The sequence below is a fragment of the Lepidochelys kempii genome, chromosome 14 (assembly GCF_965140285.1).
Source record: "Lepidochelys kempii isolate rLepKem1 chromosome 14, rLepKem1.hap1, whole genome shotgun sequence".
In the NCBI taxonomy this organism is placed as follows: Eukaryota; Metazoa; Chordata; order Testudines; family Cheloniidae; genus Lepidochelys; species Lepidochelys kempii.
Genome location: NC_136393.1, coordinates 47841649 through 47864053, shown reverse-complemented (window position 1 = coordinate 47864053; position 22405 = coordinate 47841649). Strand labels below are relative to the sequence as shown.

Genomic DNA, 22405 nt, shown 5'->3' with positions numbered 1-22405 from the left:
CCCACCTTGTGCAAAGTCAGTGCTTTTCAAACTCACTGCTGAGACCCATATTGCAGGCTTCCCTACACAGTGCCTTAGCCCGCCAGCAGGACTAGGAAACCCCCGGAAAATTTTAAGTGATAGTTTTCAGAGTAGCAGCCGTGTTAGTCTGTATTTGCAAAAAGAAAAGGAGTACTTGTGGCACCTTAGAGACTAACCAATTTATTTGAGCATAAGCTTTCGTGAGCTACAGCTCACTTCATCGGATGCATGGCTGTAGCTCACGAAAGCTTATGCTCAAATAAATTGGTTAGCCTCTAAGGTGCCACAAGTCCTCCTTTTCTTTAAGTGATAGTGTAACCCACACACCATCTGAGTGTGGTGTTCTGTAGTGGCACTGAGACCACTTAAAGAGAGAGATAAAAGGAGTCTGCTGTACGGCCTTAACTAACAGCCAGTCGGCTTTTAGCTCAAGCACTAAGATCCAGAGGTCCCAAGTTTGATTCCGCCCGCCGACGACTGAGGGGGGTCTGTCGGTGTTACAATAGCATATAATTTTTTTGCACAGGTTTCGATACCACACAGATCATGGCTGTTCCTGCACCATCAAGAAGCCGCTGCCTTTTGTGTGGGAAACAGGAGCTGTGAGCGCTCAAGGGATGAGCCACACAGTGGGCAAAGCAGGGAAATGGTTTGACAATCATGCTGGGCCTGGCATTCATAAGGTGTCAGCTGGCTGCGGCCATCTGGAACCGAGGCATCTCCAGCCCTGTTCGCCACAGCTGTAAGAGAGACATACGCTTGGTTTGATGTCTGTGGTGATCATGGCTGAGTTCCCCTTTGTGGGCTCTAGCAAAGGCTACTCGGCAGGAGGCTGTGAAGGTGCGGGTGCGTCTCCTTTAAGCAGGCTGCTCGGCGGGCAGACTGGGGGAGTTTCCAGAGAGGAAAGCCCCTCTGGGCAGCACAGCATGTCTTCAGTGAGGTACGGGCTCCTCCTGAGCCCTGCCTCAGTCAATGTACACCTTAAAAGGCCGTGAAAGTTTTGGGGAAGCTGAAAATGGGGCTGAAGAAAGATCCAGTTTCTTTCAAGTTCCCCAAACCTTTAAGAAGCTTCAAGGAGACAGGTACCCCCAAACTCCTTGGGAGCCCTTAAACTGCTAGGGGAAGCCCAGTCCAGAAGCCCCCTCTTTCCAGCCGATCATCCTATATCACCTTCCCTAGCAGCCCCTCCTCCGTCCTTTGTCTTTGATCCCAAGTAAACGGGTCACCTGGGCCCTCTCTCTTCCAGGGCCCTGTCTCTTCCATCCTTTGTTCCCCACTGTCTGGAACTGTCTGGTCAGGTCACCCAGGGTCTTCTCACCTCAGCCCTTTGTCCTCCCACTGGCCAGAACCGGCTGCCCTTCCAAAATGAGGTGGGCCTCTTGGTCACCAACCTGTCGACTGAGGCCTGGTCGAGGCTCCAAAACTAGATCGACCTTGCAACCTCCTTCAGGGATGTGAAAACCTGAAGGCCTTGGGTGCCATAGTTAGGTTGACCTAGCCGCTGGTGTGGATGCAGCTAAGTGGCTAGAAAAAAATTCTTCCATCCACCTAGCTCCTGCCTCTTTGGTGTGTGACCGCCCGCTCCAAGGCCCTACCCACGCACCTCCCTGTCTCCCCGAACCCCGACCCCCACGCCGCCCATTCCTCCCGAGGCCATGCCCTCACACCGCCCCTTTCCCCAAGGCGCCACCTCTTCCCCCATGACTCCTCCTCCTCCTGCTTGCTTCTTTCCACCCCCTCCCCTGTGACTTGCCCTTTCAGCCAGTAAAAAGTGGGGGGGCCATGGCCCCCTGCCCCCCTCATCCCGTTCCGTGCCCGCAGTGGGGGCTGAAAGCCAGGATTGAGGGCACCGGCAGAGCTGTGAGGGGGTTGGCCAGAGCTGGGATAGGCGGGGGGCTGTGGTTTGGGATAGAAAGGCCTCCACAAGGCTGGCGGGGTCGGGGGGGAGGCCAAGCCCTTAAGCCGCCCAAATCTCACTGGCATTCAGAAGCCTGCCCTAAACTCCCTCTGTCTTCCTCCGAAGGAGCCGGTCTGCCAGGGCATCACTGCCCACTGCTGCCAGTTCATTCCCCTCGCTGCCCAAACCATTTGTTTTCCCAAGTATTTCAGGGGTGGGTAGGACCCCCACCCCCGGGGCCAGATCCATGGACGTTAGACTTTCAAGAGCTAGGCCCAAGTCCCTGGCTTCTGACCCTCATAGAATCATAGACTATCAGGGTTGGAAGGGACCTCACGAGGTCATCTAGTCCAACCCCCTGCTCAAAGCAGGACCAATCCCCCATTTTTTGCCCCAGATCCCTAAATGGCCCCCTCAAGGATTGAACTCACAGCCCTGGGTTTAGCAGGCCAATGCTCAAACCACTGAGCTATCCCTCCCCTCAGCCGAAGAGGAGCCAGTGGCCTGCAACAGAAACGGTGATTTCCTTAGCTAGCCGAGTTGAGTCCCGAAATATTATTTTTAGAGCGGCCGGCCGCCCGCGCTCTGCTACTAGGCCCGTTTCTGTGCTGTTGTTTATTGGGCAGCTCGACAGGAAATTGCAACCCCAAAAACATCAGCACGGGGATCAAATCCCACCTCGCGCCGGGGCTGACTTGATGCCTGTTTTCCTGTGCCCTGCAAAAGTAAGGGTGTGTTGGCGGCTTTCGAAATGGGCCCCGCTTTCCAGTGCTGCTCGGGGAGAGGTAGCCGCCAGGAGAGCGCTAGGATACACAGGGCATAGGCAGCGACCACGGTCATAGAGTTTAAAGCCAGAAGGGACCCCCGGCCCATCTGCTCCGACCGCCTGTGTGTCACAGGCCACCGACACCACCCAGCACCCCGCACACCAAACCCAACACATTACAGGCCCCCCCCCGCCCAGGAGACTAGACTTTTTTGTGCCACAGGCAGAGAACAGGAGGGACCCAGGTGTCCAAGGCCCCAGTGGCAGGGAAGCGATGAAGTGAGACACACCCAGATAATCCTGGCAAGTGACTCGCACCCGCTGCATACATGAATAAAACAGCATTTAAACACAATCTGCAGGAAGCAGCTAAGGCCGAAGGAATCCTAGGATACTCCCATCCGAGAGAGAGTTAAAGCTTGGGGGGGAAGGGGAGCTGGTTTCCTTACACGATCACTGTGGTCTATGATTTAACTTTCTTTTCAGATCACACAATGCAACGTTGCCTCTTTTGGGCCAAGCGGTTTGCCAATATTTGGAGCTCTAGCCGCTGCTGGACACAGGAGCGACACAAGGTCCCGCACCAGCACCCAAACCTTGGCCCAGCCCCTCATGGCACCCCTTCTCCCTGAGGCCCCGCCCCCACACTGCCCCTTCCCCTGAAGCCCCGCCCATGCACCGCCCCTTTCCCCAAGGGCCCGCCCCTGCTCGCTTCTCTCTGCCCCCTCTTATCCCCGTCGCTCACCCTTATGGCCAATAAGAAGTGAGAGGGCATAACCCTTCCACTTTTAAAAGTGGGATGAGGCCATGACCTCCTGCTCCCTCCGCCACCGTTCCAGCGTCCCTGGTTGGAGACAACATGCTTGACTAGAGGGATCTCAGGTCTGATCCAGTCTGGGATTCCTACTGTCCTTCTGGTCGATTAAAACCTTTGTGGTGTTGTTGGGAGGGAGGGGGAGAGACCTGATCCCAGGTGAATTATGGGTCGGTTACCAGCTGACAGCTCACGTCTTGCAGGAGAGGGGACACCCAGTCTGATCTCAGTGATCTGGGTATAAATTCGGAGTGGTCCCACTGCAGTCAGTGGAGTCTGATCTGGATTCTGATCTCAGTGACCCCACTGTAAACCCAGAGTGACTCCAGTGAAGTCAGTAGGGCTGGATTCTGATCTCAGTGACCCCAATGTAAACCCAGAGTGACTCCAGTGAAGTCAGTAGGGCTGGATTCTGATCTCAGTGACCCCAGCGTAAACCCAGAGTGACTCCAGTGAAGTCAGTGGGGCTGGATTCTGATCTCAGTGACCCCAGTGTAAACCCAGAGTGACTCCAGTGAAGTCAGTAGGGCTGGATTCTGATCTGAAAGACTCCAGTGTAAACCCAGAGTGACTCCAATGAAGTCAGTGGGGCTGGATTCTGATCTCAGTGACCCCAGAGTAAACCCAGAGTGACTCCAGTGAAGTCAGTAGGGCTGGATTCTGATCTCAGTGACCCCAGTGTAAACCCAGAGTGACTCCAGTGAAGTCAGTAGGGCTGGATTCTGATCTCAGTGACCCCAGCGTAAACCCAGAGTGACTCCAGTGAAGTTTGTAGGGCTGGATTCTGATCTCAGTGACCCCAGAGTAAACCCAGAGTGACACCAGTGACGTCAGTAGGGCTGGATTCTGATCTCAGTGACCTCAGTGTAAACCCAGAGTGACTCCAGTGAAGTCAGTGGGGCTGGATTCTGATCTCAGTGACCCCAGTGTAAACCCAGAGTGACTCCAGTGACGTCAGTAGGGCTGGATTCTGATCTCAGTGACCTCAGTGTAAACCCAGAGTGACTCCAGTGAAGTCAGTGGGGCTGGATTCTGATCTCAGTGACCCCAGTGTAAACCCAGAGTGACTCCAGTGAAGTCAGTGGGGCTGGATTCTGATCTCAGTGTCCTTAGTGTAAACCCAGAGTGACACCAGTGACGTCAGTGGAATGGTTCTGAATATACCCCATTGTGAGAGCAGCATTTGGCTCAGTGAAGACGGTGAAGTGATTGCTCTGGATTTACACCAGTCTAATGGAAAGCAGAATTTGGCCCGTTGCAGGGCTCAGCCAGCTGCTGATACCGGAGGCAAGAGCACTGCAGAGTTTCTGTTTCTTTTACACGCTGGGGAAATCCCCATGCACTTGATCAGGCCAGGGTCCTGCTCCCACCAGGGCTCCTGGTGCATCAGGGGTTTCCCAGCCTGTGTTTCCCCCTGGAAAGGCGACGTTAACCCCTGCCTCGCCAGTGACCCCATCACTCACATTTCGCAGCGCTGATCCGCTCCCTTGGCCCAGGCTATTGCTCCGCTCTACCAACGCAAGCAGGCCTCAGTATTGGAAGGGGAGAAAGGGCACATGTATGTGTCCCTTAAACTAAAGGCATGGCACCGGGGCAGACGCTCACAGGTGGGGAGCATGTGCCTATTCATTGATGGGCCCGTTACCTGCAGAGAAGGGCTGTACCCTGGAACTCCTGCAATTAACCAGCTTAACTCCAGGGAGAACAGGTGTCCCTGAAAGCCAGGAACATCTCCTGGTTTCTGTAATGCTCCCAGCCATGCGCCGTCGAAGGGGCCTGGCTGTGCAACAAGCTTCCAGAGGAGACCAGACACAGCGGGCATCTGCCTATCTTCAGGAGACACTGCAAAGCTACTCCACCATAAGTGAGGCTCAGAATGTGAACACCCCGTTTATTCCCTCCAAAAACAAAAAGACCCTCCCTCGAGCAGGGTTCTGATCCCATAAAGGGAGAAGAGCCAGAGACACCGGGAAATCCACTAGGGACTTTGCTGTTGATTTTTCATGGAAGATGCCCAGATACCATGGTGATGGGCAGCAGGATGGAACTCACTGGGCATGTCTACACTGCAATAAAAAAACCAGCTGCACCGAGTCTCTCAGCCCAAGTCAGCTGACTCGGGCTCGAGGGGCTGGGGCTGTGGGGCTATAAAATTGAAATGTAGACATTTGGGCTTGGGTGGGAATCTGAGATCCTGCCCCCTCACAGGGTCTCAGAGACCAGGCTCCAGCCCCAGCCCGAACATCTATACTGAAGTTTTATAGCCCAGCAGCTGGAGCCGCCTGACCTAGGCCATTCACGGCCGTGCCACGGGTCTTTTGTGGAGATGTAGATGTACCCTCAGACAGCTAGACCTGCAGGGTGCCAGCAAAAGAGAAGGGGGGGGTTGTTAAGATGAGGACAAAGAGTGGGTACTTTTCTCTGTCTCACCCTCTAACCTTAACTCTGCCCCTTTTCACCCCTCTGGGAGATCACAGCACCGTACCAGCCTCTGCCAGCCAGTAGCAATACCCACCCGATCAATATCGCTGCCCAGTTCACATCACTGGGTCCCAGGGTGTAGACTGGGAGTGGGGATGGCGAGCAGTGCTGGGCAAAGAGAGAATGACAGGTCTAGTAGGGGAGGGGGCAAATTCTGATATAATCCCCAATCCTCCTGCACCATTCCCAAGGGAGCAGCGTTAAGATTGGTGTGGCAGTTTCCACCTTCCCTTTGCATTTCCTGATTTCCCCCAAAGTTCGCATTTTAGGAATTCCATTCTTCCATTCCAGCAGGGGCCAAGGAGCACAGGGCACCTTCATGATTTGTGTGAATATGGATCTTAATTTCTATTTTCAGTGCATACCTGAATTTAATGCCTTACCCCATCTGCCTAATTATAGCATGGGTTTAAATTTCTTCAGCTCTTTCCCTGGCTAAAGCTGATTTCCAGGAAGCTAGCGACAGAGAAAGGTGAGTCAGGCTCTGGCACCGAGTTTAACTTCCATTTATGAGAAACCACTGGAGAGAAAATAACAACTCTGGCTGGGATCAGCTTGGCAGAAGGCGAACTTGGCAGCCCGGTGCCATTCAGCTTTCTCTGTCCACCTCCCTCTCCACTATGGATCCCGGAATGTGGTTTGTTTAGCTAGCAAAGAAAAATAGAAAGTTTAAGGGTGGGGGAGATAGTGCCCCTGGTAAACAAAGGAGACAAAGGCAGAGCATGAATTGTGCGGAAATCTGTTTGCTGTAAGTGTCTGTAGCTGTCAAAAGCCTCTTGTGTCAGGTGGACAGTGATCCCAAAGATCATGACAAGGGAGAAACCCATCGCTTTGCCCCACTCCCTTCCCAGCAATGAGGGGATTTTCGCTTGACTCAGCAGAGGCACGTTATCTCAGGGGCTCCCCTACTGCAGGCTCTGGGGAAAGTTGGTTCACTCTCACACTGCCACCGAAGAGGAAAGATGTCAAAGGGACATCTCCTCTGGCCACTACTGCTCCTCTTGATAGTAACCACCCAAGGGAAGCCAGTCACCACCTCAGGTAAGTGACCTACCACTTCAGGAAGGTCCCCCCACCAGGCAAACCAAGGGGCCTGACCCCACCCTGCCTGCTTGGAGAACCACAGCTCAGTACCCAGCTTAGCATAGGGAACCCCAACCTCTGCCCTCCAGGACTCTTTCTAGGCAGCTGAGCCCAGAGCCACCTCCACCCCTTTGGGGAAACAGAGGAAGGTTCCTCCTATTCTACCCCTACTCCAGCTGGTGAGGAGATAAATGGGGCAGGGAGGCAGAGATGGATTTGAGAGGGACCTGGATGGAACCAGTGGGAGAGGCAGGTTAGGGGAGGATGGATGATGTGATGGAGGCAGGAGGGCTGAGGAAATGGGTGAAAGGGGAGATGGATGGATTTGGGGAGGCAAAAGGAGGCAGGTTCTGAAGGGAGGCCAGGGATGGAGGGGAGTTTCTGACAGGAGGGGCAGTGGGTGTGGATGGATTTTTAAGAGCCTGAGTGGGGCAGGAGTAGATTAGGGGGTCCTGAGAAGAGAGTGGAACGGGGATGGATGGATTTCAGGGGTCCCAAGAGGAGGGCTGGGTGGCATGGATAGATTTGAGGATGGTAACATGGATGGATATTTGGGGGGGATTGTGGATGGGGCATGGGGGCCTGGATGGATTTGTGAGGGTCAGGCTGAAAGGAAGGGGAGGTGGATGGGTATTTGGGGGGCTAACAGGAAGGGGAGGATGTGATCCTGGATTCTATATCTACTAGTTCTTTGGGCCAGGGACTGTCTCACTGGTATATGCATGTACAGTGCCTAGCACTGTGGGGTCCCAATCCCTGATTAGGCCTCTAAACTCTACCATGGCATAAGCCTGCAACCCAAACAGCAGAGCAGATGCTGAGTGACTCTGACACAGAGACATTTGAAAGGGGATTTAATAACATCAAAGGGCTTCTGCGCAGCACAGAGCCAAAGAGAGGTGAGCCGGAAAATACCCAGCTGGGCGGTGTGATTTTCAAGACCATTTGCGGGTGGCAAGGAGCCGTGGTGGACTACTGGGGGAAACCCAGCACGAGAGAAGTTAGAGATGGTTGAATTTTATTTTATTTTTGGTCAGAAAAGGGTTTTCAATGGAAAAAATGGCTTTTCGATCCATATGAAAAATGTCTACAATAAAATAATTGTACCACTCAAAATTCTGTGCTTTTTGACAACAGAACGATTTCTACTGAATTGATTCAACATGACACATATTCAGTTTGATTCAGATCACATGGAGTTGAAATGAATTTGTTTGTTTGTTTGTTTCCTTTTTTAGTGGGTTCCTTTTCACCCCCTTTCCAGTGTGTGTGTGTGGGGGGGGAGATAAAGAGAGGAGGAAGAAAAAGAGAAAAATGAAAAAAATCCCGCCCCCCCCAAATGAAAATAAAAACATTTGTTTCGATTGGATTCATTTGATTTAAATGGAAATAACAGGGTTTTGGTCTGAAATGAGTCGAAATTAAACTTTGGTGAGAATTAGAGAGAGTCCCAAAAAATTTGTCAAGAAGTTTTTTGTAAAACAGAACAATGGTTTTGTCAAGCTATGTGAAAATTTTCTAGACAAACGTTTGTACCATTCGGATTTTGACAAATTGGAAACTGTATTTTGAATGGATTCAAATGGGAAAATATTGGCTTTGATTCAAATCAAATGGAATGATTATGATTAGGGTTTTTGTTTTATTTTTGGTATTTATTTTCCCCTTATCTCCACTTTTCCAGAGGAAACTGGTTGCGGGGGGCGGGAGAAAAAAGGGGGAAATAGCCCTCAAAAATGAACATCTTTATTTGTTATTGTTGTTCTGAGTCCATTTCATTCAAACTGAAACTAATATTTTGGTTCGACTACATTCTAAATGATTTTTTTCGTTTGGTGGGGAAAAATCGGAACAAATGCAACAAGAAATTTTCAAGTGAATATATAGTGATAGACTCAAAGAGCTCAATCTGTTTAGCTTAACAAAGAGAAGGCTTGGGGGTGACTTGATTCCTGTCTGTAAGTATCTACAAAGGCACAAATCTTTAATAATGGGCTCTTCCGTCAAACAGAGAAAGATAGAACACAATCCAATGGCTGGAAGTTGAAGCTAGACAAATTCAGACAGGAAATAAGGCATATATTTTCAAAGAGTGCAAGTAATTAACCGTCGGAACAATTACTGACAATTTTTAACTCAAAATTGGATGCTTTTCTGAAAGATTGTCTCTAGGAATTATTTTGGGGCAGGTCTCTGGCCTGGATTATCCAGGTGGTCAGACTAGATGATCGCAGTAGTTCCTTCTGGCCTTGGCATCAAAAAGCATACGTTTTTGGCATAAAGAATTCCTGGTGTTGGCCATTCCTAGTGGAAACGTTCGATTTGGAAACCCAGAACTTCTGGCCAAGAGATGTAGGATGTTATCAGCGACTCTGATTTTGCTGCACGGGACCCACATCAGCACGCACAAAGCTAGCTGCAAGCCCACATCCTACTTGTGAGGGTGATTAACCAATAGCACAAACTCCTAAAGCAAAGGGGTGTCTTCTCCAACGTCTCAGTGCCTTCAGATCCAGCCTGGACATCTCGCTGGAAGACGCTGGAAGACACAAGTTTCTGGGTTCTGAACGGGGCGGGGACTGGGTGAAATTCTCTGTCCTATAAGATACAGGAGATCGGACTAGAGGATCTAACGATCCCCTCTCTGGCCTTGAAATCTACTCATCAAACCCCAAGCTCCTCTCACCATCTCTGCAGTACCACGTCCTCTCCCCTCCCCCTACAATCAGCTTGTTTTTTAACCCTTGCAGTTCCCGTGGTTTGTCGGAAGGTCTCCTGGTCCACGACAGAAGGAGGCTCTGTGTGCATCCCTCTTCACACTGTCGAGACGTCCTTCCACGTGTATCGCCTCGATGGCTCCGCCTCCCACTGGGAGGAGATCCTGGTCTCCCTCAATGGGATCTCACAGCCTCCCCGCATCCCCTTGGCTGAGAAGATCTCCGTGTCCAGCAGAGGCTTTGAAGTGGAACACATGAGCAGAGGAGCAGAAGGCAGCTACCAGGTGGTCTCCACGATCACTGGGGAGTGCGTGGCTCACATAGACCTGGGAGTGCTGGGTGAGTCCTGTGCTTCCCCTCCACCCCTCCCAGGCCCCTAGTAACTCTGCTCAGTGCACGGCCTGTATAGAGCGTGTGCATGGGACCAAGCAGCTCAGGGGATTGTTCTTTCCCTTTCTAGCTCGTGGAGGGCTCACTGGGAGCATAGCAGCTGCGTCCCTGGCTGGATAAATGTAGCTGGAAATGGCTAATCTGTGTTGCACATTCTAGGCTTGGTTTCTAAAGGCACAGCTGTCTGCAGAATCTGGGGACGGGGGGGTTAAAGAAATAACCAGGTCCTTCCAGCATGAGGACAGACACAGAAGACCAGAGATGAGACCATTTTTCTTTGCCTGCCCTGCCAGACAGCCCACACCCCCAGCAGAGGATCAAAAAGGGAATTATCTCAGCAGCCTAGAGGCAGCCCTGGGGGTCAGGGTCACGGGGGAGGCTGTGCCCCAAATCCCCATTCTCATCTCTTATCCCCTTCTCATTTCAGACCCGACCCCATCTCCGCCTGTCCTGGGAACCCCGCCTCAGGGAGAGGGAGACCTCAGCAAGAATGAAAAGGGAGGTAAGTCAGTGTAATTGGCAGCCGATGTTAGACCGTGGTAAGAGAAGAGAACTTGGCGTCAGGACTCCTAGGTTCTGTCCACACCTCCAGGAAGGGAGTGAGATCTAATGGGTTGGGAGTGCGGGTGACGGGCTAGGATTCAGGACTCCTGGGTTCTAGCTCTAGGAGAAGAGTGGGGTCTATTATGTTGTGGGGTGGGAGTCAGAACTCCTCTTTCTATTCCCAGCTGTAGGAGGAGAGAAAGGTCTAATGGGTTGTGGGCTGGGGGGGCTGAGATTCAGGACTCCTGGGTTCTATCATAGGTTCTGGGAGGGGAGAGAGCTATAGTCGGTTGTGGGTGGGGGAAGATACTCAGGACTCCTGGGTTCCATTCCCAGGTCTGGGTGGGTAAAGTGGGATCTTTCCTGCAGAAAGTTTTGGTTTTGCCAAATCCGCCTTTTTCCAACAGAAGAAGGTTTCGGTGAAAAATTCCAACCAGCTCCCAGGGGCAGAGTTAAGGTGAAGTTGCCGGGTTAGCATGCATCTTAACTGTATTTCATGGTTTCTAGAGGTTTAAGCTTAGCAGCTCTCCACGTGCTGGAAGGGCATGAGGCAGCGCTGGACAGCCTTAACTCTCCATTCACGACGTTGTGGGGGCAGTTCATCGGTACTGCAGCCTCGCCGGGGAGACCCCGGTCATGGCCCAGGACCCCAGTGCGCGAGGCGCAGCGAAAACACAGAACAAAAAGCTGGCACCTGCCCCCGTGAGCTGACAATCTAGGAACCTCTCCTCAACGCTCCCCTTCTCCTCTTTCATTTCAGGGCCTTTGAGCGACGCTGCCAGGATCGCGCTGGTGGTGGCTGGAGCATTAGTATTGCAATTCCTTCTCTTGCTGCTGGCTGTGTATATGACACTCTCTGTGTGTATAAATAAGGGAGCCGCCCAACGGAGCGGAGGGAACCCCTGAGTGGCTACGGATCAGGAGACCGAGTCAACAACCCCTTTGCCAAGCTATCCTGTGACAAGGTATACATAGGACAGAGGAAAGCCATTTTGTGACTCATAAAACCTCTAAGGGCGAGGGAATCTCCATCCTTAGGAGTTTTTAAGGCCCAGCTTGACAAAGCCCTGGCTGGGATGGTTTAGTCGGGGTTGGTCCTGCTTTGAGCAGGGGGTTGGACTAGATGACCTCCGGAGGTCTCTTCCAACCCTAACGGTCTATGATTCATTCCAGGGATTAAGCTGCAAAGATATGGGAGAAAAGAGATCTGCCCTAGAGGAATGGATCCCAGGATGCGGTGCTCTGGGAGAGAACCCAGGCTGCTGACGGGGCCTAGAATCAAAGCCTTGAAATGGGGTGGGAGGGCCAAGGCCGCCCTCGTCCATCAGGCAGAAGGAATCCTGGGAAATGTAGTCCCAAAGGCATGCTGGCATTTGTAGGCCGCCACAACAGGGCATGCTGGGAACCAGGGGCAGCATATAAAGAGCCACCTCCTTCATCACGAGGGTGGCTGTATGTAGCTGTGGTTGTTCAATGGGCATTTAAAATCTGTGAGCGGCTTTAAAAATTTCATCCTTCCCGCTGCTGGGTGTTAACTGCCCGCACGTGGGCATTTGATGCTGTTAAATGCTTATTGTTATTTGACTGCAAGTCTAATTGTTAGGGCACCCATGGCTTTGTCTATTTGTTTTTTATACTTTAATTTATATCCAAATAAATTTTCCTTTACAACAACACAGGCTCCGGTTGACTCTGGCCATTAATCAGCAATTGGAGGGAGAAAAAGGGACTCTAAAATTTAGACAATCCAAAGGGAAATGGGGGACATGCAGGTACCTCCCCTTTTCAAGGCCCAGCTAGTTGCCATTTATCCACATGCCTTGCCCTTCACTCAAGCCAGGAACCGAAGGCTGCAATCTCATCAGGCCAAACTTCTGGTAATCAGGCCATTTGCTGTCTTTTATGCAAACAGCACGTTAATCAGCAAGTGCATTGCAGCATTTGCATGAAGCCTCCAGCTTTCTGGACCAGCGTTAGCTGTTAAAAGGCATAAACTCCTCGTCCTGTGTGAGCTGCTGTCCTGGAAGCTACATCTGAGCCAATTTCAGGCTGCAAATTCAGATAGAGTTCATGGGAAATCAGCCAGCAGAAGATATGACGCAATGCGGCCTCAGCTGGGAAGGGAGCAGTAGTCCTTTGATAGCTGCTTCTGCCCTTCAGCTGAGTAGATTGTTGAGTTCAGCTGCCAAAAGAAAAACAGCAAGGGTTAGAAAGCAGAATGGCAGGATCAAAGCCCTTGGCATCAGCCATGGGTCCACTAACTGGAGATGGGGAGAAATGACCTCCCTGTCCCTTCCCCCGACCCACACACCCACTGGAAGGGAATATAGGAACAGCATGATCTAGTGGGTAGGGGCATTGGCATGGGCCTCAAGAAGCTGTGGGTTCTAGTCCTGACTCCTGTCTAAGGCCTACCCATTCTTTCCCCTGTTTCACAGCACCATCAGGAAGGAAATCCAGTAGCTAGAGCATGGGACTGGAAATCAAGTCACATATTTTCCATTCCCAGCTCTAATGGGATGCTGCCATGGTGTGTGACCTTGGGCATGGTGCTTTGGGCCTCTGTTTCCCCTCCTGATCAGTACCTGTCTTGACTATTTCAATGGTAAGCTTTTGGGGCAAGGACTGTCTCTTGCCGCGTGTTTGTGCAGCACAACGGGGCCCTGATCTCAGCTGGGGCAGGGACTGTCTCTTGCTGTGTGTCTGGGCAGCTCCCGGCACAAGGGGGCCCTGATCTCAGCTGGGGCAGGGACTGTCTCTCCCTGGGTGTCTGGGCAGCTCCCGGCACAAGGGGGCCCTGATCTCAGCTGGGGCTTCCATGTGCTACCGTAATACACATAATAATGGAGCCATCTGTATTGTGCGTTGATCTCTGGAAGATCAATTTGAAACAGAGAAAGTTTCTGTTGCCCGTCGGCAATGTGGACACAGGGGGCCTTGACTGACTAAAAAATTAATTTTAAAAATATTTGCTACTTTGAAACCAGAAAATGTTCAATAAAAACCCGATGGAAATCATTCAAAACAACCCGAAAATGATGAAAGGCTGAAAAATTGCCCTTTTAAAGCTCTTATTTGGCACAGGCTGATACGCAGCGGAAAGCCGATAGCCTCAGCACAGGCTCAGCCCTGGATCGGGTCTGACTTTGTCGCTGATGTTTTCCCACAAGCAGAATCGTTCCGGGTGAAGGGGTCTCACAGATGCTGCGTCTGGGATGAGAACCTGCCCAAGGATGGGAGGCAGGGAGAAGTGAATGGGAGAGAGCTCCTATCTAGGGCTTTTCAGCTGTAGATCGCAAGGCGCTTTACAGGAGGCCAGTATCATTAACTCCCTTTGTCAAATGGGGAAACTGAGGCACGAGGTGGGGACATTGACTTGCCCAAGGTCACCCAGCAGACCCATGACAGAGCTGGGAATAGAGCCCAGGTCTCCGGATCCAAAGGCTCGTGGTATTGGAGCTCACTGGAAGCACGTGCTGCCCTCCCGCTCAGCTGCTGGGGGGAGGGGCTATGACAGGAGTGGGCGTGGCCAGAGCACTCTGCACTCCAGGCTGTGAAGTTGCTATAAATTACAGCACCCCCGAGGCTACTCTAACTTATCCTGGGATATGCACCAGCCCCCAGAGCAACCCGGAACCTGAGAGGTGCAATGGCAGCTTGCATCTCTCTTATTCGTAGATAGCCAGAGGCCGGTTTGGTCCCTTTCACAGACCAGGGCCACCCTAACTTGTACCCCTTCCGGGCCATCACTAGGGAGAAGCAAAATCACCATAGCCCCTCCCATTTCCAGCCTTCTCTGCTCCAGCCACCCATCCCTGCTGTACCCCATGGCCAAGCCCCCTGCTAGCCCTACCCTCCTCCAGTCCCTAACCCTGCTGCCCAAAATACCCCATAGCTATGCCCTTGCCTCTTCCACCCTCCCCCACTCCCTGTGCTGGGGATTCCTCAGGGTCTGGGCTTACTAGTGGACCAGTACAGCTGATGCCTAGGTGTTGCAGAGCAACAGGGAGCCCATCCCTCCATAAGGATGGGAGCCAGTCTATATCCCACAGCAGGAGCCCCCCACGCCAGCTGCTAACTGAGAGATGCAGAATCTGGGACTCATTGCTGCAGACACCCGGGGGGGATAGAATCTGCAGGGGGGCGAGGATGTTGCTTGCTCCTGTGATGCAGAGCAGTGTTACTCAAGGACCGGTCCGTGGACCGGTTAGGGTGACCAGCTGTCCCGATTTTATAGGAACAGTCCCTATTTTGGGGTCTTTTTCTTATATAGGCTCCTATTACCCCCCACCCGTTGTCCTGATTTTGCACACTTGCTGTCTGGTCACCCTAGGACCGGTGCCGGTCCCTGAGATCTCCCTGACACGGTTTAGGAAGGCAGTGAGCCGGTGCCTGGTATCAGGAACGCTGAGGGAGCGTCCCTTTCAGAGCAGGGCTTGAGGGGAGGGGGTGGGAGGGGCTGTGGTGACACATGGCACCAGCCATTGGGCCTCTGCAAACACGCCACTGGCTGAGTCAGCAGCTGGAGAGGCAAAGGTAAAAAGAAATTGGCTAGCCCAGACTCACACCCTTCTGCATCTCTAAGGGGATGGTGCTCTCTCTACACCTCCAAACGGGGCAAGCTGGGGCTTTTACACTTTGCTCTGGCGAAGAGGAGTCTCAGCCGGTTTATTTTCTAGCATGGAGAGGATTATCGGGGAATTGCTGCTCCGCCAGCCAGGTGAGTATTTACACCAGCGATGAGCCAGACCCCCAGCTGGTGTAGACAGACCTAAGTGGAGCTACACCTGATTGACACAGCAGCTGGGGATCTGCACCTGTTGACTCTCATGGAGCTGGGGATATGGAATTTTTATTTTTATTATGTCACTGAAAATGCTGGTTGGTCGTGTCGATGAAGAGGACAATGGGAGGGGGGAAATGTACGGTAAACCCGCCCTGATTGCTACATCTCGGATTCTGGACCCAATGGGAAGCGCAGAGCGGGAAGGAGGTCAGGGTGGTACCTCTGCCTGGAATTGGCACCGCGAGTCTGACACAGTGACATCCATCCGGCGAAGCACTGAGGATGCTGGGACCAGGCTGCAGGGAGCCATGGAGGTAACAACCATCTCCTTCCTTTTTGCACCCCACTTTCTCTATTTACCATTCCTCTTAGGGGCCCCATTTCAAACCCCCTCCTGGGGTCAGGAAGGGTGGCCTTGCAGTGAAGGCACTGGCCTGGGGACCTGGGTTCAAAGACCACTTGTGCCAGCAACTCCCTGGGTGACCTTGGGCAAAGTCACTTCAACTCTGCATGGCCCAAGTCTTCCCCCTCCCTGCTAGGAAATAATCCTGCCTCTGTTTGTGCTAGGGTGACCAGATGTCCCACTTTTATAGGGACAGTCCTGATATTTGGGGCTTTGTCTTATAAAGGCGCCTATTACCCCCCACCCCGTCCGGATTTTTCACACTTGCTGTCTGGTCACCCTAATCTATGCCTCAGTCCTCCAAGCAATTATGCCCTTTACACTAGCTGGGGATCAGGGCTCATAGTAGTAAAGGCAATCACGTATGTCAGGGGCCTTAGCCTGTAAACTCTTCAGGTCCATCTATACAAACCCTTGTCCAATGGGGCCCCAGCCCTACCGGCAATGTCATAATATAAATAATAATTAATGGGCAACTGCACGGCTGCTCCGTCACCTTGGCACTGAAAGGGTTACATTTCTGGCCTGCCCTCCAAGAAGTTTTCTCCTTTAAATCCCGCCTCCTGCTGCATTAGGGGAACCAAATGTCTCAAGCCAAAAGAGGATCAAGTTACACGGGGGGCCTAGCAGGGGCATGGCTAGGGTAGGGGTTTCTGAGGTTCTGGCGCCGGAGTGTGGACATTTGGGGTCACTGATGGAAGAGGCTTTTCTAAACCGTGCACCAAAGGGCCCTGATCTCAGCTGGGGCTTCTAAACACCGGTCTTATTGGGATCCAGGAAGTGCTAAAGGATCCACACACACACACACCCCACAGCCTAAGAGGGGGGTCCACAGGACCTGGAAAACCAAATAATTACGGGGGACAACTAATGAAGAACAGGGACAGGAGTGCGGTCAAAGGGTCAAACGAAGGGAACCGGACGGGGACACCGAGCAGAGGACCCCGGACAGCACCCACTGGTCCTCGAAGGTGTCAAGGGAGTCAGCGGACGCCGCCCAGAGGAACTCTACCCGGAGGCGTGAACGGACGGAGGGTCGGAAATAGGCCCCACAGTCACAGGAGACTCCATCGGCCAAACTCCTCACCCTGGTTTCATAGATGGCCACTTTAGCCAGGGCCAGGAGGAGGTTGACCAGGAGGTCCCGTGTGTTAGGCAGATAACAATGCCCTGTATTGCTAAACCGATGGCCTGTTTCTGTGGGGAGTTTGTCTCCTAGCCGGCGCAGAGAAGCCTACGTTCATCACAATGTGCACCAAAAGGCAAATTAAAGGAAAAGCTAGGGTAATGAGCAAATCCACTTCACGAGGAGTTTCCTGATGTCGGAGGACAGACCCAGCCTCTTAGTCAAATCAAGCTTTGGTCGTAGTGGCAATTAGGGTGACCAGACGTCTCGATAACGTCGGGACTATCCCGATATTTAGTTGTTTGTCCCGCGTCCCGACCGATGTATGCTCGGGACGCCATTTGTCCCAATGTTTTGGCTCAGGGCTGGAGGAGGACACTGGCGAGCGCTCACCTGGGGTCCCGGCAGTGCTCATTTGGGGCGGCTCCCAGGAAACAGCGGGCAGCAGGAATCTGCGGCCCCTAGGCAGTGGGGCGGCCAGGGGGGTCTCTGAGTGATGCACTTACTACAAGCACTGGCTCCGTCGTGGGCCAGGCAATGGGAACTGTGGAAGCAGACAGGGCACAGGACCCCCCCCGCCCCCGACTGCCCCTGCCCCTGGGGCGCTGCGTGCTACTCACGCCCCCAAGTAAGTCCCGCCCTCACAGCTTCCAGCCAATGGGCCACCCCACTGGCCACCGCTGACCCGAGGAGCCAGAGGAACCTGCCAGGTGCTTCCCAGTGGGTGGGAACCGTCCCCCAGGTAAGCGGCGGGGCTGTGGGCAGGAGCCGGGGCCCTGTGCTTGTGGCGGGGGACGGGGCCATGCCCCCCCCACCCCCAACCCTGCAGCAGGGCTGGAGCGGGGGCTGTGAGCCCCCGACCCGTGGCGGGGCTGCACCCGGAGCCGGGGCCCTGCACCACCAACCTGTGGCTTCCTCAGGCTTTGTATCCCCCTCCCGCCATGGCTCCAGTGGGGTGGGGGGTATGAGCCTGTGCCCCCCCACCCCACCCCCACCACCATGTGTTCCGATATTTTGTTCTTGTCATCTCATCACCCTAGTGGCAACTCTGCTGATCCTCCAGAAACGCTTCCCCCTTTTTCATGCTGACCCCTGGGCCGGCAGACTGAGTCTGTGCTGGGCACAGATGGACTGAACTTGCCAACAAGTTGGCACCGTCCACACAGAATTCTGACCATTAGCAGGAACCAGAGGAGCATGGCAGATTCAAGCTCGATGCTCTTCGCATACTAGTGTAACTCCGCTTACTGCAGTGGGATTGCTCCTGATTTACCTTAGTGTAAACGAATGGAAAACCAGCCCCATCAGTCCCTCACTAGAAAATGCCCTGCCCCTTCCCGTCCCTTACCCTCAGGCCTGCACCATTCTATCCCTTTGATATTCCCCTTTGGCTTTTTCCAACGCTGGCAGGAAAGAGATTAGGCTGCAGAGGGAAATCCGGAGCCCTTGTGTTTATATAGGACCAGATTATCAGCTATTGCAGATCAGCGCTCTATGGTGGAGCGACACCAGCCGAGCATCTGACCCTCCGTAGCTCTCTTCCACCATTTTTCCGTTGCTGCGTTTTTGAATGCCTCTCACTCTGTGGCTATATATGGACATTACATTCTGTTTTCTGTTTCAGCTTGGCGATGAGAGAAGGGGAAGGAAATTGCTTTCTGCCTGGGGCAGCTTTGAGGTGCTACACAGAGAACTCCAGATCTGCAGCTAACCTTGCAAAGAGGAAGCAGAGTGAGAAGCTTTCAAAGAAATCAACAATGCAAGAGCCTGGGTTCAATCCCGTCTTGTCATCCTGCAAGCAATGCAAAAATGTTCCCTACAGTTGATTCTCCAGGGCTTCGCCCCGTCCCATTTAAGCCATTCCACTAATGGGGTTTCCGTTGCTTCCCCGGGGGAGAATGTGCCATAGCCTGATGGAAATTGTCTCTTTTGCTCCATCTCTCCCCTCCAAGTACTCCCACCCCCTGAGTCTTGTCGCTTGTTCCCATGACTCCAGTACACGCTGTTCACAGAAGTTACACATTGTTTTCCTCTCAGTCTCATTAGTCAAATGATCTATGAAGTAGGGGAAGATCGTTGCTGCTCACCCACCTAAGTTGCATGCAGGGATGGATCCAGTAGGCGTGCTCTGACCAGGCCTACCAGCTCAGACCCTAGTTAGAATGCTCCCCTGGGATGTGGAAGATCTAGGTTCAATTCCCCCCTCTGCCCAAGGGGGAGGAAAAGATTTGAACAGGGGTTTCCCCACCACTCAGGTGAGTTCACTGAGCTATGGGATATGCTGATGTGGAGCTTCCCCTGAAGCTGTTCCACGGGGGATAAATAACTAAAGAATCATTGGGCCAGAGAGTGAATAAGAGAGCAAATGACTCTAAAGCTTCATAATTAGTACACCACCTAAGAAGATGGGAGACTGCGGGTCCAGTCCCCCTGCTCCAATCCTTTATACAAAGTGGAACTGAGTCTGCAGATCCTAAGCATGACAGAGTTTTTTTTAAAGAAGCCTGTAGCACTGATGGAAGCAAAGAAAACCTCCCAAAAAGAACCGAGTCCACATTCGGTGGTGACGTCTGCTCATGTCAGCATACAGCTGGCCGGGACTCATTTCTAATTTGAAGTTGTCTTGTTTAACTTCCAGCCATTGGTTCTCTCCAGGATGGTCCACATACACTGTGACCACGTCACCTCTTGGATCTTCAGGTGAACAAGCTGAGCCCTCAATCTCTCGCCATATGGCATTTTTGCCCAGCCCTTGAATAATTTGTAGGCTAATCTCTGCACCCTCTCCAATTTTTCAGCATCCTTTTTAAAAACGTTGACACCAGAACTGGGTGTAGTATTCACCAATGGCCCGTACGGAGCTTACATCACCTCTCTACGCCTTCCTGTTACTCCCCTGTTTGTCCATCCAAAGGCTAACATTTGCCCTTTTAGCCACAGCAGATGACCGGGAGCTCAGGTTGAGTTGTTTGTTCACTGTGGCTGCTAGATCCTTCTCAGAGCAAAAAAAGACACAGACAGCAAGAAAGATACAAACATTCCTAGTGAAATCATCTTTCAGTCCCATGACTCACTGTCTGATCTCAACACCAAGAACCCAATCCCGGCAGCAATCAACCACACTGGAAAGAAAAATCCTCATTGTGATAGGTCCAAACATACGGCATGAGAGGAGGGTGACCAGATGTCCCGATTTTATAGGGACAGTCCTGATTTTGGGGTCTTTTTCTTATGTAGGCTCCTATTACCCCCTACCCCCGTCCCGATTTTTCACACTTGCTATCTGGTCACCCTACATGAGAGTGAGTCACCAGGCAGCAGGGATTTCCCCAGACCCCTCCTGGGAGGGGTGTAAATCCCCCCCCCCGAATTTCCACAGCCCCCCCCCACCAAGTTTCAGGCGGTGTTGCCAATTTAGTCATTGGTTGGAAATTTGAATGGAAATTCAAACATTAATACACACTTTAAAGGCATCTACAGTATATGAGAAAATTCTCGTACCCGAGAAAGCAGAATGGGTTTGAAAAGTCTGAACCAAGACGAGCTTCCTCACACAGCTGCTGTTTATGGCAATGTCGGCACATTTGTGGGGCTCCTGCTCTGCCCCCACTGGCAGGCGAGCTCTTCGCCCCCCGGCCTCCTCCCCCGAGCCTGCCGCGCTCCCGCCCTGCCCCCTCCCAGTGCTTCCCCGCCGCCAAACAGCTGTTTGCCGCCCCTCCGGGAGGGAGGGGGAGGAGCTGGCTGCAGCCCACTTGGAGGAGGAGGCGGAGAAGAGGCGGGGGGGGGGCCTTGGGGAAGGGGGTGGAATTGGGGCAGGGCAGAGCAAAGGCGGGGCCCCTGCACTCCCCCTACACATATTCCCTCCCGCAGCCCCCTGCCCTGAGAGGCTCACAGCAGGGGGCTGGGAGCACCCCCACGACCCCAGCCCATACTCTCTCGTCAGCCCCTTGCCCTGACTCCTGCACCCCCCTCACAAACCAAGCCCCCCACATCCCCAGCCCAGACTCCTGCACCCCCTCACCCCCTGCCCTCCCTGACTCCTGCACCCCCCCCACATCCCCCACCCCACCCTGAGCACCAAACGGAAGCTCCTGCACCCGCCTCCACATCCCCACCTGCACCCCTTGCACCAAATGGGAGCTGCCCCAGGTAAGTGCTTCACACCCCAACCTCCTGCCCCAACCCTGAGCCCCCTCCTGCATCCTAACTCCTGGCCAGACCCTGAACCCCAACCCCCAATCTGCTCCTGCACCCTAACTCCCTCCCAGACCTTGCATCCCCCTCAAACACACCCAGTCCCCTGCCCACCCTGACTCCTGCCCCACAGCCCTCCGACTCCTGCAACCCCCCACACCCCCTACCTCCCACACCCTCAGCCTGCTCCCTCCCTGACTCCTGCAACCCCCCACACCCCCTGCCCCCTCACACACCCCAGCCCCCTCCCTTCCTGACTCCTGCCCTCCCTCCACATCCCCACCTGCACCCCTCACACCAAACGGGAGCTGCCCCAGGTAAGCGCTCCACACCCCAACCTCCTGCCCCAGCCCTGAGCCCCCTCCCGCACCCTAACTCCTGGCCAGACCCTGCACCCCAACCCCCAGCCTGCTCCTCTACCCTAACTCCTGGCCAGACCCTGTGCCCCCAGCCCTGAGCCCCCTCCCACACCCTAACTCCTGGCCAGACCCTGCACCCCAACCCCCAGCCTGCTCCTCTACCCTAACTCCTGGCCAGACCCTGCACCCTCAGCCCTGAGCCCCCTCCCACACCCTAACTCCTGGCCAGACCCTGCACCCTCAGCCCTGAGCCCCCTCCCACACCCTAACTCCTGGCCAGACCCTGCACCGCAACCCCCAGCCTGTTCCTGTACCCTAACTTCCTCCCAGACCCTGCACCCCCAGCCCTGAGCCCCCTTCTTCACCCTAACTCCTGGCCAGACCCTGCACCCCCAGCCCTGAGCCCCCTTCTTCACCCTAACTCCTGGCCAGACCCTGCACCCCCAGCCCTGAGCCCCCTTCTTCACCCTAAGTCCTGGCCAGACCCCGCACCCCAATGCTTTTTTACATTTTTTTTATACAATGCTCTTATCCAAAGTACTTTACACTCGTTGGCTAACGGTGCAAACAGTATTTGGGAAGATCCCTACGTGGGCCGTCGAGACCCTCGGCGATTTTCCAGTGGTCTGTGGAAAAATAAGTTAGGCTACAAGAGCAATCAAGGTCCCTCACTTGATTTTCATTTACTTCCTCTTACTTATAGGAGGAGGATGAAGAAGAAAAGAATGAAAAAGAGGGTCGGTGAGGGGGAGATCAGAGCGAGTGTTCTTTTCCTTGGCTGGGTCCCAAGGAGGGGCCCCAAGAATGAAGCTCAGCACAGGGCCC

General features: G+C 53.3%; 2 protein-coding genes across 2 annotated transcripts in view; both read left to right on the top strand.

Moving 5' to 3' along the window:
• LOC140898353 (C-type lectin domain family 2 member D) overlaps nucleotides 1–22405 on the top strand; it is a 125348-nt gene that overhangs the window by 80150 nt on the left and 22793 nt on the right. The window lies entirely within an intron of this gene.
• LOC140898354 (uncharacterized) lies at nucleotides 6835–12390 on the top strand. The gene is made up of 4 exons (XM_073312064.2): nucleotides 6835–7020; nucleotides 9813–10118; nucleotides 10597–10671; nucleotides 11473–12390. Exons 1-4 carry the CDS (start codon nucleotides 6942–6944, stop codon nucleotides 11616–11618), a joined length of 606 nt encoding a protein of 201 aa, XP_073168165.1. The 5' UTR covers nucleotides 6835–6941; the 3' UTR covers nucleotides 11619–12390.